The 16,810-nt window shown below is 49.4% G+C and overlaps 1 protein-coding gene across 1 annotated transcript in view; it reads right to left on the minus strand.

The window, feature by feature from the left end:
- The window catches only part of LOC147103449 (discoidin, CUB and LCCL domain-containing protein 1), a 182,166-nt gene extending 175,816 nt beyond the window's left edge, over nucleotides 1-6,350 (minus strand). Inside the window, exon 1 of the mRNA XM_085963041.1 lies at nucleotides 6,184-6,350. Within this exon, the coding sequence (XP_085819167.1) occupies nucleotides 6,184-6,286 (103 nt within the window). The 5' untranslated portion in view covers nucleotides 6,287-6,350. The remainder of the gene's footprint in view (nucleotides 1-6,183) is intronic.
- Nucleotides 6,351-16,810: the final 10,460 nt, after the last annotated feature.

Consider the following 16,810-nt stretch of genomic DNA (forward strand, 5'->3'; position numbering starts at 1 on the left):
CTGTCGGGGCAATAGGCAGGCTGACATCCTGAGAAAAGACAGCAGGTGCCTCTCCCTTGGAGCCAAGGCCACTCTCCTGGGGCGATGCCTCAGCCAGTCTAGGCTCTGCAGGAGAACAGAATGCAGGAGTGATGTGACGCACTGGAGTATCATCCAAAACTCTGCTGCCCGTGTCCTATCTCGCACCAAGCCCCATTCACCCATCACCCCCTGTGCTCGCTGACCTACATCGGCTCCCGGTTAAGCAGCGCCTCGATTTCAAAATTCTCATCCTTGTTTTCAAATCCCTCCATGGCCTCGCCCCTCTCTTTCTCTGTAATCTTCTCCAGACCTGCAACCCACTGCGATATCTGCGCTCCTCTAATTCTGCCCTCTTGAGCATCCCTGATTTTAATTGCTCAACCTTTGGCGGCCGTGCCTTCAGCTACCAAGACCCTAAGCTCTGGAATTCCTTCCCTGAACCTCTCCACCTCTCTTTCCTCCTTTAAGACGCTCCTTAAAACCTACTTCTTTCATCTGCCCTAATATCGCCTGCCCTAATATCGCCTTATGTGGCTCGGTGTCAAATTTTGTTTGATAATCGCTCCTGTGAAGCGCCGTTTTACTACGTTAAAGGCGCTGTATAAAGTCAAGTTGTTGTTGTTTCAACAGTAGCCCCCAAAGCCAAGATGGCAGCCATTCGAGCTTCCTTGCCTGTCGTTGCAGACCACTCCTGCTTTAGCCCAAAAGGCACTGAGGCAAATTATAGCAACCCAACAGAGATCAGTTAACTCAGCACAGACCAAGAATCAAAGCTGGGAGCTCCTGATCCCTGTGGCTCACTGCTGTATTTACTCGCTAGGCTATTGGGGAAGCCCATGGCTCAGCTCCTCTGCTATTAGTGTTTGCTTAAACAAGGAATATGTTGATTTCATCGGAAGCAGCATCTGACCCAGAATTGGACTAATTGGATTTGAATCTTATTTAATTTACCCTTCACTGTTAACAGTGGGAGAGTTTGAGTTACTGTAAACGCGGTGGGGGGGCGGGGGGTGGATTCGGTTAGAACGTTTCCGAGCACTACACAACTCATTCATTTACATTTTTAGTCTGAGGACCCTTGTTGAAAGAATAATACACACTGTGACACTGACTTGCCAAGGCAGAAGGAACACTGGGCTCCTTGTTAAATTGGAGAAATGTAACGAATTACTAATCAATGTAAATACAGAGCTACTTCCACTGTGTTTATCAGATAGCACGGCTTTATATACTCAATAAATCTGTGAAGCTGGCAGAACAAGGCGGTTATAAAAGCATACGAGATTCTGGGCTTTATTAATACAGGCAGAGAGCACAAAAGCAAAGGAAGTTAAGCTAAACCTTTATAAATCACTGGTTATGTCTCAAGCTGGAGTTTGGTGTCCAATTCTGGGCACCACACTTTAGGAAGAATTGCAAGACCTTTGAGAGGGAGCAGAGGAGATCTGTTAGAATGACACCAGGATGAGGGACTTCAGTTATGTGGAGAGGGTAGAGAAGCTGGGGTTGTTCTCCTTAGAGCAGAGAATGTTGGGAGATTTAATAGAGGTGTTCAAAATTATGAAGGGTTTTGATAGTTTCTCCTTATTTACTCTGTTTCCACTGGCAGGAGGGTCAGTGACCAGAGGACACAGATTGAAGGAAATTGGCAAAAGAACCAGAGGGGAGATGAGGAGAAGTTTATTTACGCAGTGAGTTGTTGTGATCTGGAACGGCTGCCTGAAAGGGTGGTGGAAGCAGATTCAACAGTCACTTTCAAAAGGGAATTGGATAAATGCTTGAAAAGGAGAAATTTGCAGGGCTCTGGGGAAAGAGCAGGGGGAGTGGGACTAATTGGAGAGAATCTTTCAAAGGGTCGGTACAGGCACGATGGGCTCAATGGCCTCCTTCTGTGCTGTGTGATTCTATGATCATATTTCACTATCACATACACTGAAAATCCTATTTTCTAATTTTCCTGACTTGCACAGGGTTTATACTTTTTCCTGTGTGTTTGTGAAAATGAGACTTGTCTGACCTTTCACTTATTGTACTGACTGTCGGCATCAATCACTCCCAGGTAAGCTTCAGCGCCGCGGCCTCCACTTGCTCAAAAAGTGCACTGGTCAGAGATAGGTGGACAACCCTGTCGCACCAATTCTCCAACCTGCATTCTCCGTGCGTGGCTCCCCTGAAACGAGTGCCAGATCAGTCATTTTACTCTTTAGACTTTAAGCAGCTTTATTACATCTCATTTTCTTGGCTTATGGTGCAAATAGTTCTTCAAAAATCCGACTAATTGCTGCTGAATTTTTAAAGAGGAATTCTTCACAGAAGAAAAATCCATGCCATTAAAAGAAAAACTGCAAAGCCGTTGTCCAGAGCTTTGGAGTAGCTTGAACCGTTTTGGGCTTCAGAGTTCTGATGAGCACTTTTGAACTGTGGCAAGAGAAGATTCTGTCTAATATTAGCAGCCCTCCTGTGCCATTACTAATGGTGAGTCAGAAAAGCCCGACAAGGAAAGTATGACAGGAAAACGGAAGCAAGGGAGTGCAGTGTGCGAGACTTTTAACGTATTATAGATAAAACATTACCAGACTGGTGTGTGATATGAGGCTGCAACACACCATTGGGCAGCTGAGAACTTGTACAACAAAAAAAACTTTCATTTATATAGCACCTTTAATGTGGTAAAATGTGGAAAATTGCCGATGGATGCCCTGTCCACAAAAAGCAAGACAAATCCAATCCGGCCAATTACCGCCCCATCAGTCTACTCTCAATCATCAGCAAAGTGATGTAAGGTGTCATCGACAGTGCTATCAAGCAGCACCTACTCACCAATAACCTGCTCACCGATGCTCAGTTTGGATTCCGCCAGGACCACTCGGCTCCCGACCTCATTACAGCCTTGGTCCAACCATGGACAAAAGAGCTGAATTCCAGAGGTGAGGCAAGAGTGACTGCCCTTGACATCAAAGCAGCATTTGACCAAGTGTGGCATCAAGGAGTCCTAGTAAAACTGAAGTCAATGGGAATCAGAGGGAAAACTCTCCACTGGCTGGTGTCATACCTAGCACAAAGGAAGATGGTTGTGGTTGTTGGAGGCCAATTATCTCAGCCCCAGGACATCGCTGCAGGAGTTCCTCAGGGCAGTGTCCTAGGCCCAACCATCTTCAGCTGCTTCATCAATGACCTTCCCTCCTTCATAAAGGTCAGAAATGGGGATGTTCGCTGATGACTGCAGTGTTCAGTTCCATTCGCAACTCCTCAGATAATGAAGCAGTCCATGCCCGCATGCAGCAAGACCTGAACAACATTCAGACTTGGGCTGATAAGTGGCAAGTAACATTTGTGCCACACAAGTGCCAGGCAATGACCATGTCGAACAAGAGAGAGTTTAACCACCACCCCTTGACATTCACCGGCAGTACCATCGCCAAATCCCCCACCATCAACATCTTGGGAGGTCACCATTGACCAGAAATTTAACTGGACCAGCCACATAAATACTGTGGCAACAAGAGTAGGTCAGAGGCTGGGTATTCTGTGGCAAGTGACTCACGTCCTGACTCCCCAAAGCCTTTCCACCATCTACAAGACACAAGTCAGGAGTGTGATAGAATACTCTCCACTTGCCTGGATGTGTGCAGCACCAACAACACTCAAGAAGCTCGACACCATCTAGGACAAAGCAGCCTGCTTGCTTGGCACCCCAACCACCATGTTAAACATTCACTCCCTCCACCACCGGCACACCATAGCTGCAGTGTGTACTATCTACTACCAAGAAGGACAAGAGCAACAGGCGCATGGGAGCACCACCACCTCCAAGTTCACCTCCAAGTCACACACCATCCTGACTTGGAAATATATCGCCGTTCCATTATCGTCACTGGGTCAAAATCCTGGAACTCCCTCCCTAACAGCACTGTGGGAGCATCTTCGCCACACGGACTGCAGTGACTCAAGGCGGCGGCTCACCACCACCTTCTCAAGGGCAATTAGGGATGGGCAATAAATGCTGGCGTTGCCAGCGACGCCCACATCCCAGGAATGAATGAAAAAAATGTCTGAACCGTGTAGGAGTAAGAGCTGTAAGAGTCGGTGAAATCAGGAAGAGGTATCAGTAGAATAGTGCCTACCTTAAGCATACAAGGTCAATGTCAATCTATAGCGAGGAAGGTCACAGAAAAGGAATGATACTTAAATAATTGAGTGAAAGTTGATCTGTGACATTACTACACATTTGAATAAAAACATACAATCTTAAGTGGTCAAGACTTATGTCTAGTATATAAAGACCCAGAAAAAGATTCAGTTTTTCCATCACCTTAATTGCAAAATAAATGTTGTGGTTCCATTCTTAACCTCTGCAGCTCAGGACCAGTACAGATATGGTCGTCAACAACAACACTTGTATTTATGTAGCGCCTTTAACGTAGTAAAATGTCCCAAGGCGCTGCACAGGAATATTTTAAGACAAAAATTGTGACACCGATCCACATAAGAATAAATTAGGGCAGGTGACCAAAAGCTTGGTCAAAGAGGTAGGTTTTAAGGAGCGTCTTAAAGGAGGAAAGAGAGGTAGCAAGGCGGAGAGGTTTAGGGAGGGAATTCCAGAGCTTAGGGCCCAGGCAGCTGAAGGCACAGCCACCAATGGTGGAGCGATTATAATCAGGGATGCTCAAGAGGGCCGAATCAGAGGAGCGCAGATATCTCGGGGGTTTGTGGGGCTGGAGGAGGTTACAGAGATAGGGAGGGGAGAGGCCATGGAGGGATTTGAAATCAAGGATGAGAATTTTGAAATCGAGGTGCTGCTTAACCAGGAGCCAATGTAGGTCAGCGAGCACAGGGGTGATGGGCGAACGGGACTTGGTGCGAGTTAGGACACGGGCAGCCGAGTTTTGGATGACCTCAAATTTACGTAGGGTGGAATGTGGGAGGCCAGCCAGGAGTGTGTTGGAATAGTCAAGTCTAGAGGTAACAAAGGCATGGATGAGGGTTTCAGCAGCGGATGAGCTGAGGCAAGGGCGGAGACGGGCAATGTTAGAGGTGGAAATAGGCGGTCTTTGTTATGCTGCAGGATATGTGGTCGGAAGCTCATTTCAGGGTCCAATATGACACGAAGGTTGCGAACATTGTGGTTCAGCCTCAGACAGATTTTGGGGAAAGGGATGGTGTCAGTGGCTCGGGAACGGAGTTTGTGGTGGGGACCGAAAACGGCGGCTTTGGTCTTCCCGATACTTAATTGGAGAAAATTTTTGCTCATCCAGAACTGTATGTCAGACAAGCAGTCTGACAATTTAGAGACCGTGGAGGGGTGGAGCGAAGAGGTCAACAGTGCAATTCTTGCCAAGGATAGACCCAGGTGAGAATTCCACTCTCCACCATATTAGTGCAAATTATGGGATGCACCAGGTCTGAATTGCAAGCACATGCACTATGCCAAAGAATGAGCATCTCAATCTCCACCCCCCCCAATGCAATGTCAGAGCCTTGACCATCAGGGGAAAGTTGCCTCTTTAAACCGTGGAATGGAAATGTACCATTTCTCAGTGTAAAGTGGAAATTGTGGCAATCATTCACCGCCACTCGCAATAAGATTCATCACAATGACAATCGTCAAGGAATGGAATAAAGTAATGAATAGCACTGGGGGGATATAACAAGACCCATATTAAAAAAAAGAAAGACAAGCCGAACACAATCTGCTGAAACCAACCAAGATTGGTGGAAGAAATTTGAGGAATTCCTAAAACTGGTGCCACGAATGAAGCCACTGGATGTAGTGGTGGTGCCAGACAGAGAATCTGAAGGTAGATCTCTAACAAACTTGTCCCAATTTCAGTTTCTTCTCCTGGCTTTGAGCTTCCCCCCCCCCCCAACACTCACTCACTCACTCACCCTCACACACACACACACACGGTCCTCCACACCTCTACAGTGAAATGTAACAGAGTGCAGGTTAATTATTAATTGCCTTAGAACTGTTGGTGCGCCCTTTGAAAAGCAGTGTGTGTGCAATTTCTTTAAAGAAAAGTCGTAAATAACAGGAGGCTGCAACACTAATCATTCCAGAATGAATGTTTCTTTTTTTAAAAATAAAATGCTTGTGAAGTCCAAACTTTTCTGCATTGCACGCAAGTTCCAGTGTCAGCAGCTGGACTTGGCGAGACTTACCCTGCTGTCCTTGGACTAGACTTTTCCTGACTCCGGGAAGGCTGGAAGTAGCGAGCAGGAGCAGGAGATGCAGCCAGGCTGCGCAGTGAAGTGACACCGACATTGCTGCTATTCCAGGCGCTACACCAAAGCTCCGTCCGATATTCGCCGCCTGGGACAGCAATTTAATGTCACCAGCCATCCCCCCGCCCTCCCCACCTGATTGGCCTCCCCAAACCCTGGCGCGCAAGGCGATTGGCTACCCTCCCTGTCAATCATTTACAAAAAAAAGTATTTCTGGCGTCCTCTTCAAAACAAGGCAGAGCTACACTCTGCAAAAACACCGCCCCATCAGTGACCGCAGAGATGCAGGGGTTGTAATAATAAATATATTGGGAAAGTGCTTCAGTATTTATCATATAAAAAAAACAAGCCCGCATTAGATCTTTGAGAGCTTTTGAAATGTTTCTGATTAAGTTTTAAAACAACTCTGAGTTTGGATTAACAACAGGAAACGCTGGAAAAACCTCAGCAGGCCAGGGCAGCATCCGTGGAGAGAGAAACAGAGTCAACGTTTCAGGTCGATGACCTTTCGTCAGAACTGAGAAAGAAGCAGGAAATGGAAAGCAAGTTTAGGGGCTGGGAAAAGGGGGAGAGGATGAAAGAACAAAAGGGAAGGTCAGTGATAGGATAGAAAGCGGGAGAGATTGAGAGACATTGAGAGACATTAAGAGATATTCAAGGCGAGAGGAGGTGGTAATGGGGCAGGTTAAGGAACAAAGGATGGCTCTAGATGGGGTGTGAATTGCGCCGGCAGAATGGAGGACAGCTGCCATGTGGGAGGGAAGAAGGAAAAAAAAGGGGGTCAAACAAAAATTGTGGATTAAAAAAAAAGAAAATACATATATGTGATAGAGGCTGAGGTTATGATCTGAAATTGTTGAACGCGATGTTGAGTCCAGAGGGCTGTAGGGTGTCTAATCGAAAGATGAGGTGCTGTTCCTCGCGCTTACGCTGAGCTTCCGTGGAACAATGCAAGAGGCCGAGGACGGTGAGGTCTGAGTGGGAATGGAGCGAAGAATTAAAATGACAGGCCACCGGAAGCTCGGGGTCCCCCTTACAGAGTGAACGGAGGTGTTCCACAAAGCGGTCACCCAATCTGCATTTGGTCTCCCCAATGTAGAGGAGACCACATCGTGAGCAGCGAATACAGTATACTAGATTGCAATCTGAGTTTGGATAAGTGGTGCAATTTTTTTTCAAGAATGCAGAGGCATTTGTAAAGTGCCTGTCCCGACCTTGGGATGTCCCAAAGCACTTCACCGCCAATGAAGTGATTTTAAGGTGTTGTAGGGAAATTGCACACCGCTCAGTCCTATCGACAGCAACGGGACACATGACCAGATAGTCAGTTTTTAGTGATGTTGACTGAGGGTTAAATGTTGGGCAGGGCAGTGGGAGAATTCCCCTCATCCTCTGCCAGTGTCAGTCGTGGCTCAGTGGGCAGCACCCTCGCCACTGAGTCCGAGGGTTGTGGGTTTAAGTCCCACTCCAGAGACTTGAGCACAAAAATCTAGGCTGACACTCCAGTGCAGTGCTGAGGGAGTGCTGCATTGTAGGAGGTGCCGTCTTTCGGATGAGACGTTAAACTGAGGCCCCGTCGGCTCTCTCAGGTGGACGTAAAAGATCCTATGGCACTATTTCAAAGAAGAGCAGGGGAGTTCTCCCCGGTTTCCTGGCAACTATTTATTCCTCAATCAACATCACTACAACAGATTATCTGGTCATTTTCACATTGCTGTTTGCGGGAGCTTGCTGTGCAAATTGTAATGCATTTTATTGTGTATTTAAACCATTTTGGCTGCTGCGTATTCTACTTCTTCTTCTTAGGCAGTCCCTCGGAACCGAGGATGACTTGCTTCCACACTAAAAATGGGTTCTCAGGTGACTGATGAGTCCAATGCGGGACCTACAGTCTCTGTCACAGGTGGGGCAGACGGTGAAGGAGAACTCTAACGTTTGTTTCACATAAAATGAGTCTATCAAACTTCCACGTGGCTGGTGGTCCTGGCCATGGACGCGGCACCGTTCAGCCTGGCCCGGCCCCCTGGTCTGGTGTCAGCGCTCCCTCACTGACCGGCCCCCTGACCCGCTGTCGGCGCTCCCTCACTGCCCAGCTCCCTGACCCAGTGTCGGCGCTCCCTCACTGCCCAGCTCCCTGACCCAGTGTCGGCACTCCCTCATTGTCCAGCCCCCTGGCCCAGTGTCGGCGCTCCCTCACTGCCCAGCCCCCTGGCCCAGTGTCGGCACTCCCTCATTGTCCAGCCCCCTGGCCCAGTGTCGGCGCTCCCTCACTGCCCAGCCCCCTGGCCCAGTGTCGGCGCTCCCTCACTGCCCAGCTCCCTGACCCAGTGTCGGCACTCCCTCATTGTCCAGCCCCCTGGCCCAGTGTCGGCGCTCCCTCATTGTCCAGCCCCCTGGCCCAGTGTCGGCGCTCCCTCATTGTCCAGCCCCCTGGCCCAGTGTCGGCGCTCCCTCACTGCCCAGCTCCCTGACCCAGTGTCGGCGTTCCCTCACTGCCCAGCTCCCTGACCCAGTGTCGGCGCTCCCTCATTGTCCAGCCCCCTGGCCCAGTGTCGGCGTTCCCTCACTGCCCGGTCCCCTGGCCCAGTGTCGCCGCTCCCTCACTGTCCGGCCCCCCGGCCCGCTGTTGCCGCTCCCTCACTGTCCGGCCCCCTGGCCCAGTGTCGGCGCTCCCTCACTGCCCGGCCCCCTGGCCCAGTGTCGGCGTTTCCTCACTGTCCGGCCCCCGGCCCAGTGTCGGCGTTTCCTCACTGTCCAGCCCCCTGGCCCAGTGTCGGTGCTCCCTCACTGCCCGGTCCCCTGGCCCAGTGTCGGCGCTCCCTCACTGCCCGGCCCCCTGGCCCAGTGTCGGCGTTTCCTCACTGTCCGGCCCCCTGGCCCAGTGTCGGTGCTCCCTCACTGCCCGGTCCCCTGGCCCAGTGTCGACGCTCCCTCACTGCCCGGCCCCCCTGACCCGCTGTCGGTGCTCCCTCACTACCCGGCCCCCCTGGCCCAGTGTTGGTGCTCCCTCACTGTCCGGCCCCCTGACCCGCTGTTGGCGCTCCCTCACTGCCCGGCCCCCTGACCCGGTGTCGGCGTTTCCTCACTGTCCGGTCCCCTGGCCCAGTGTCGCTGCTCCCTCACTGCCCAGCTCCGCGGCCCGTCGCTGCCATCTTGCTCTCGATTCTATACAGATGTGCGTGCATCAACAGGCTTCCTTTTGTTGTTAGCTTGCTTTGTGGCCTTACCTTTCCACATGCAGGAATGACTATTTCACACCTCTTCTCTCACTGGTGTAGGTGTGCACTGGAGTCGATGATTGCAAAGATGGGCGTTTCCCACATTACAACAGCGACTACACTTCAAAAAGTACTTCATTGGCTGGAAAGCACTTTGGGATGTCTGGTGGTCATGAAAGGTGCTATAGAAATGCAAGTCTTTCTTTCAGTAGTGCCATGGGATCTTTTACATCCAACTGAGAGGGCAGATGGAACCGCGGTGAAACACCTCACCTGCACCTCACCTCAGATAGTGGAGTGCTCCATTGGCAGACGGTGGCATATTTACTGAGCCAGTTTCCAGTATAAAGGTGGACACAAGGATTTATAATAGGAAGCATTGACAGGAAATGAATGCAGGAGTAATTTTAAAAATATATATTTTAAAATATAATATAGATGCATATATTATCCACCAAAATGAAGAGTAGGAAACTCGCTCTATGGAAATATATACTGTAAGAATAAGATGGTTTAAATACATAATAAAATGCATTACAATTTGAGAATTTATGCTATATTTTAAAACAATTTAAATCATATAAATATGCATTTGGCTGGTATTCTTATCTTCCACTTTAAATTAATTATTTTCTTTATTCGTTCCTGGGCTGCCAAAGCCAGCATTTATTGCCCCTCCCCAGTTGCCCTTGAGAAGGTGGTGGTGAGCCGCCTTCTTGAACCGCTGCAGTCCGTGTGGTGAAGGTGCTCCCACAGCGCTGTTAGGGAGGGAGTTCCAGGATTTTGACCCAGCGACGATGAAGGATCGGCGATATATTTCCAAGTCAGGATGGTGTGTGACTTGGAGGGGAACTCGGAGGTGGTGGTGTTCCCATGCACCTGCTGCCCTTGTCCTTTTATTCACAGAATATCATTCTAATGAAAAACGGCCTGAGATCCATGGCGCACCAAAGGGCTCGAGATTATCCAGAGTTCAGCACAAAATAACTACACGGGTGTAAGCAAATCCCTGGGCTGAAGCAAATAACCACGTCACAAAAAAATGCTGTTTAATTTTCAAAATTTATAAAGTAGGAACCAGCACCTTCACGGATTTAAATCACATGCTTTGGCAGGGCAATGGCAACAAATGCTGCAGCTTTCAGTCGTTGACTGATGAAGTCTGGGCGCCACCCGTTGGTGGCAAGTAGAATTGTACCTTGATTTTCTATCACCAAACCCCAGCGTGACTTTATTTCCTGCAAAGAATTTCAGTTAAAATACGACTGGCCAATGATTAATATCTTCTCCATTTCGACACTTGAACTGGGGATCCTTGAAGTTACTGAGGGAGCGCCGCACTGTCGGAGAAGCAGTACTGAGGGAGTGCTGCACTGTCGGAGGGTCAGTACTGAGGGAGTGCTGCAGTGTCGGAGGGGCAGTACTGAGGGAGTGCTGCACTGTCGGAGAGGCAGTACTGAGGGAATGGTGCATTGTCGGAGGGGCAGTACTGAGGGTACGCTGCACTGTCAGAGGGGCAGTGCTGAGGGAGCGCCGCACTGTTGGAGAAGCAGTACTGAGGGAGTGCTGCACTGTCGGAGGGTCAGTACTGAGGGAGTGCTGCAGTGTCGGAGGGGCAGTACTGAGGGAGTGCTGCACTGTCGGAGGGTCAGTACTGAGGGAGTGCTGCAGTGTCGGAGGGGCAGTACTGAGGGTACGCTGCACTGTCAGAGGGGCAGTGCTGAGGGAGCGCCGCACTGTTGGAGAAGCAGTACTGAGGGAGTGCTGCACTGTCGGAGGGTCAGTACTGAGGGAGTGCTGCAGTGTCGGAGGGGCAGTACTGAGGGAGTGCTGCACTGTCGGAGAGGCAGTACTGAGGGAATGCTGCATTGTCGGAGGGGCAGTACTGAGGGTACGCTGCACTGTCGGAGAGGCAGTACTGAGGGATTGCTGCACTGTCAGAGGGGCAGTACTGAAGGAGCGCTGCACTGTCGGAGAGGCAGTACTGAGGGAGCGCCGCACTGTCGGAGGGGCAGTACTGAGGGTGCGCTGCACTGTCAGAGGGGCAGTACTGAGGGAGCGCCGCACTGTCGGAGGGGCAGTACTGAGGGAGCGCCGCACTGTCGGAGAAGCAATACTGAGGGAGTGCTGCACTGTCGGAGGGGCTGTACTGAGGGAGCGCTGCACTGTCGGAGGGGCAGTACTGAGGGAGCGCTGCACTGTCGGAGAGGCAGTACTGAGGGAATGCTGCATTGTCGGAGGGGCAGTACTGCGGGTATGCTGCACTGTCGGAGAGGCAGTACTGTGGGATTGCTGCACTGTCAGAGGGGCAGTACTGAAGGAGCGCTGCACTGTTGGAGGGGCAGTGCTGAGGGACTGCTGCACTGTCAGAGGTGCCGTCATTCGGATAAGATGTTAAACTGAGGCCCTATCTGCCCTCTCAGGTGGACGTAAAAGATCCCACGGCACTATTTCGAAGAAGAGCAGGGGAGTTCTCCCCGGTGTCCTGGGGCCAATATTTATCCCTCAAACAATATCACTAAAAACAGATTATCTGGTCATTATCATATTGCTGGTTGTGGGAGCTTGCTGTGTGCAAATTGGCTGCCACGTTTCCTACATTACAACAGTGACTCCACTTGAAAAATACTTCATTGGCTGTAAAGCTCTTTGGGACGTCCTGAGGTGGTGAAAGGTGCTGGAGAAATGCAAGTCTTCCTTTCTTTGTAATTTACATCGAATGTACGGCACAGGAACAGGCCATTCGGCCAAACAGGTCCGTGCCGATGTTTACGCTCCACACCAGTCTCCTCCCACCTTGCATCATCTAACGCTATCAGCATATCCTTCTATTCCTTTCTCCCTCAAGCACTTACCTAGCTTCCTATTAAATGCATCAAATAATTGATGATAAATTAAAACGCAGAACATAAATAAATCCTGTATTATTTTATGAGGGATTCAATCATTCACATCATTAACAGTGAAAGTACTGGCAAAGATTGTAGTTGTTATAGTAGCCGGGCATTGGTAGTTCACATTCCGTTCCAGTGTTGCCAGTCCTAGCTACAGACAAGATCCATGTCAGTGATCAAGTATTTGCTCCATTTGATAACGCTCTCGACAGCTCTGCACAGGGAGTTGTGTGATTGTTGTTAAGGTGGGTTGTCACTTTTTCTTGTTAGTATCAGTCCTAATTTTCACCCACATTAAATTCGTGCATCAACCTCTGCTGACTTTTCACTCCATATATAGTTATCCTAGGAAACATAAAAAGGCTTTTCTTGAACTACTTTTAATTAGTAGCAAGCAAAGGTTTCTTCTTTCCACTTCTTCTTTAAAAGTTTCTTTGCTTCACTAATTGCCATGTCCTGTACAGATCAGTGATTGTTGGGATCGGGCAAGCTCAATGTCACCATTGTAATTTCCTACAAGCGCTCCCACACCACAAGGAGGAGCGGACAGTCCAACATGATCCAGTCTGTCCAAATTAAAAACCGAATGTAAATGAACGGTAACTGAAATTGCAGTCATCAGATCAGGTTGGAGGAAGCCATCGATCACGTGCAGTGTCCACTGGTGATGGAATGTGTCTTGTGAGGTGGTTACCCACCGGGGCCAGGACTCTGGGCTTGGCCCAGTTCAACTCGGTCAAAATCGGAAACACTTGCTTGGAGATTCTGCGTATCTGCTGGAGTTTAGAAGAGTAAGAGGTGACTTGATTGAAACATATAAGATCCTGAGGGGTCTGGACAGGGTGGATGTGGAGAGGATGTTTCCTCTTGTGGGAGAATCTAGAACTCGGGGTCACTGTTTAAAAATAAGGGGTCGCCCATTTAAGACAGAGATGAGGAGAATTTTTTTCTCACAGAGGGTCATGAGTCTTTGGAACTCTCTTCCTCAGAGGGCAGTGGAAGCAGAGTCTTTGAATATTTTTAAGGCAGAGGTAGATAGATTCTCGATAGGCAAGGGGGTGAAAGGCTATCGGGGGTAGGCGGGAATGTGGAGTAATCGGATCAGCCATGATCTTATTGAATGGCGGAGCAGGCTCGGGGGGGGCGAGTGGCCGACTCCTGCTCCTAATTCGTATGTTCGTATATATATTGTAATCAGCAAGATACTCCTTGTTAGATATTTTAGTAACCAACGCATCATGATATGATGTTGTTGTAAAGTATGCGAATATACTTAATATACAATAAGGAAGAGACAGCTTAGAAGGTTCGACGTAAGTCTTTACTTCATACCAACAGGCGGGAACTGAGGGGAGATCAGTACCCACAGTACTATTTATACCCCTATGGCCAGGAGTGGTACTACTGTATCACTGCGCCCTACAAAGTAGTGCCGCCCTGGCCATAGGTTTAAAGTAACATACCTATTACATACACAACATTCCTCCCCTTTTAATTAAAACGTACCCGTGCAATTAAGTCAATAGATGCCCCATAACTAGGGCTAATAACATTTGGTAACACAACATACATAACATATTTACATCAGAGTTGTCTACCTATATATATATAAAAAGAAACATGTTATAGATTCAGTCTCTGAGGAGGCCTCCTGTCTCGACTAGGATAACGTCTTTCTCTAGTCGGTCTCGGTGTAGACGGCGGTACTTCTGTCACCACTTCATCGCTGGAGTCGTCGGTGTCCGATGGCACATCCTGTGCCGTGGAGCTCACTGGAGTGATGAACTCCTCGCAATCCTGAGACTTCTGTAGCGACGAGCTGGGCCGTGATTCCGCTGGAACAATGTGCTGAGACGTTTGAGGTAGTGAATCAGTTGGGTTTCTGGACTCCACAAGTTGATCAGCATGTCATCTGATTATGCCGTCCCCAGTATCCACTGTGTACATCAAAGGTCCCTGGCGGGCCTTTATCGTACCAGACCGCCACTTTTCATTTCTATAATCACGGGCCAACACTTGCTGCCCCACCTCGAAGCTCCGTGTCTGTCTGTCAGGAGCCCTACGAAATACTCGGTTTTCCACATCTCTCCGGATGTTTGGTCTGAGCAATTCGAGGCGAGACCTTAACCTTCTATTAAAGAACATGACGGCGGGGGCCTGGTTGGTCACCGTATGTGCAGCATTACGGTACGCGAATAGGAAATTGTCCACCTTGTGTTGTAGTGGCAACCTTTCCTCCCCCATCGCCTTGATGGCCTTTTTAAAAGTCTGTACAAATCGCTCTGCCAGCCCATTTGTAGCCGGATGATATGGTGCGGACGTATAATGTCGCACTCCATTCCTTTTTAGGAATGCTTGAAATTCTTCTGCCACAAATTGTGGCCCATTGTCCGAACAGACTTGCTCGGGCACCCCGTTTCGGGCAAAAATGGTCCTTAAGGCTGCGACCGTCTTTTCGGCTGTTGTTGATGACATCTTTATGACCTCCGGCCATTTTGAGTGGGCGTCCACTACAATAAGGAACATCGCATCCATGAAGGGCCCAGCGAAGTCCACGTGGATCCTTTGTCACGGTGTTGAGGGCCACTCCCACGGATGTAGTGGTGCTTGGGGTGGTACGTTCTGTACCATCTGGCACCCTTGGCATGCTTTTGCTACTTCCTCGATGTCCCTGTCAATGCCGGGCCACCAGACGTAGGCTCTGGCGAGGCTTTTCATTTTGACACCCCCCAGATGACCTTCGTGTAAGTCCCGCAACACTTTATGTTGTAATTTTTGAGGGACCACCACCCTGGCTCCGCACATCAATGTGCCCCGGCATACGGACAACTGGTCCTTCCTTGCCGAAAACGCTGGCAATGATGCGTCACCCTGCGCCGGCCAGCCTTTCACGGTCAATTCGTAAACCCTTGCCAGTGTCGGGTCGTTCTGTGTTTCCCGCTCGATACATTGGCTGGTGATGGGCAAGTGTTCCATAACCGCCGTATGATATATTTCCACGGGGTCCTGTACTATCTCTTCGATCTCGGTAGGCAAGGGTAGCCGCGACAGGCCATCCGCATTGCCATGCTGTTTGGTACCCTTATATTCGATAAGGTACTGGTGTGCTCCTAAGAACAGTGACCATCTCTGTAGCCTTTGAGCCGTCATCAGGGGCACCCCTTTTGTTGGATTAAATATGGACACCAACGGTTGATGATCCGTCAGTAGTGTGAAACGTTGCCCATGTAGATAGTGGTGGAATTTTTTTACACCCCACACCAGACTGAGGGCCTCCCTGTCGATTTGCGCATAGTTTCTTTCGGCTGTAGTTAACGACCTTGAGGCAAATGCTATTGGCCTCTCCGTCCCATTGGGAAATTTGTGTGACAACACTGCCCCTATCCCGTACGGGGAGGCGTCACATGCCAACCTCATTGGCATTTTTGGGTCAAAGTGTGCGAGCACTTCCTTTGATGTAATGAGTTGTTTACCCTTTTTAAAAGCAGCCTCACACGCTTCGTCCCAATTCCAGGAGACTCCCTTTTGCAGCAATGAATTTAGTGGATGTAAAATGGACGATAAGTTCGGGAGGAACTTATGGTAATAGTTTATAAGGCCTAAGAATGATCGTAACTGAGATACATTCTCAGGGGGCGGGGCCTTCACTACTGCCTCGATCTTTTCCGGGGACTTATGCAGGCCTTCCTTATCTATAATGTGACCACAGTATGAGATACGTTCCTGGAAAAACTCACATTTCTGCTTGTTCGCCCTGAGTCCGTATTGTTGCAATCGCAGAAGTACTCGCTCCAGGTTAGCGAGGTGGTCGTTATCCGTTTGTCCTGTCACCAGGATGTCATCTAGGTAGCACTGCGTTCCTGGAATGCCCTGTAGGACCTGTTCCATGGTCCTCTGCCATATGGCTGGGGCGGACGCCACACCAAATACCAGGCGATTGTACTGGTACAATCCCTTGTGTGTGTTAATCGTTAGGAGCTTTTTCGAGTCCTGCTCCACCTCCATCTGTAAATAAGCTTGACAAAGGTCAATCTTCGTAAAGTGTCTACCCCCAGCTAACGATGCGAATATGTCCTCTATCCGCGGCAGCGGATACTGTACCGTGTGCAGGACTGGGTTAATAGTTATCTTAAAATCCCCGCAAATGCGAACCTTCTTTGGTTCCCCCGGCGTGTTATTTGCAGATTTCTTTATAACTGGGACGATGGGCATGGCCCACTCACTCCACTCAATCTTTGTAAGGACACCTGCACTCTCTAAGGCATCCAGTTCTGCTTCCACAGCTGGCCGAATGGCGTAAGGCACCGGTCTGGCCTTACAAAACTTGGGGTTTGCGTCTTGAGCAATAGTTATTTTTGCTCTAATGTCCTTTAAGGTCCCCAGCCCTTGTTGGAACACCTCTGGCGTTTTTGCCAATATTTTCGACAGCCTGCTTGTAATGGTTGTATCATC

Source organism: Somniosus microcephalus, chromosome 20 (assembly GCF_052327205.1).
Source record: "Somniosus microcephalus isolate GS21.2 chromosome 20, FLI_Smic_1.0, whole genome shotgun sequence".
Classification (NCBI taxonomy): domain Eukaryota; kingdom Metazoa; phylum Chordata; class Chondrichthyes; order Squaliformes; family Somniosidae; genus Somniosus; species Somniosus microcephalus.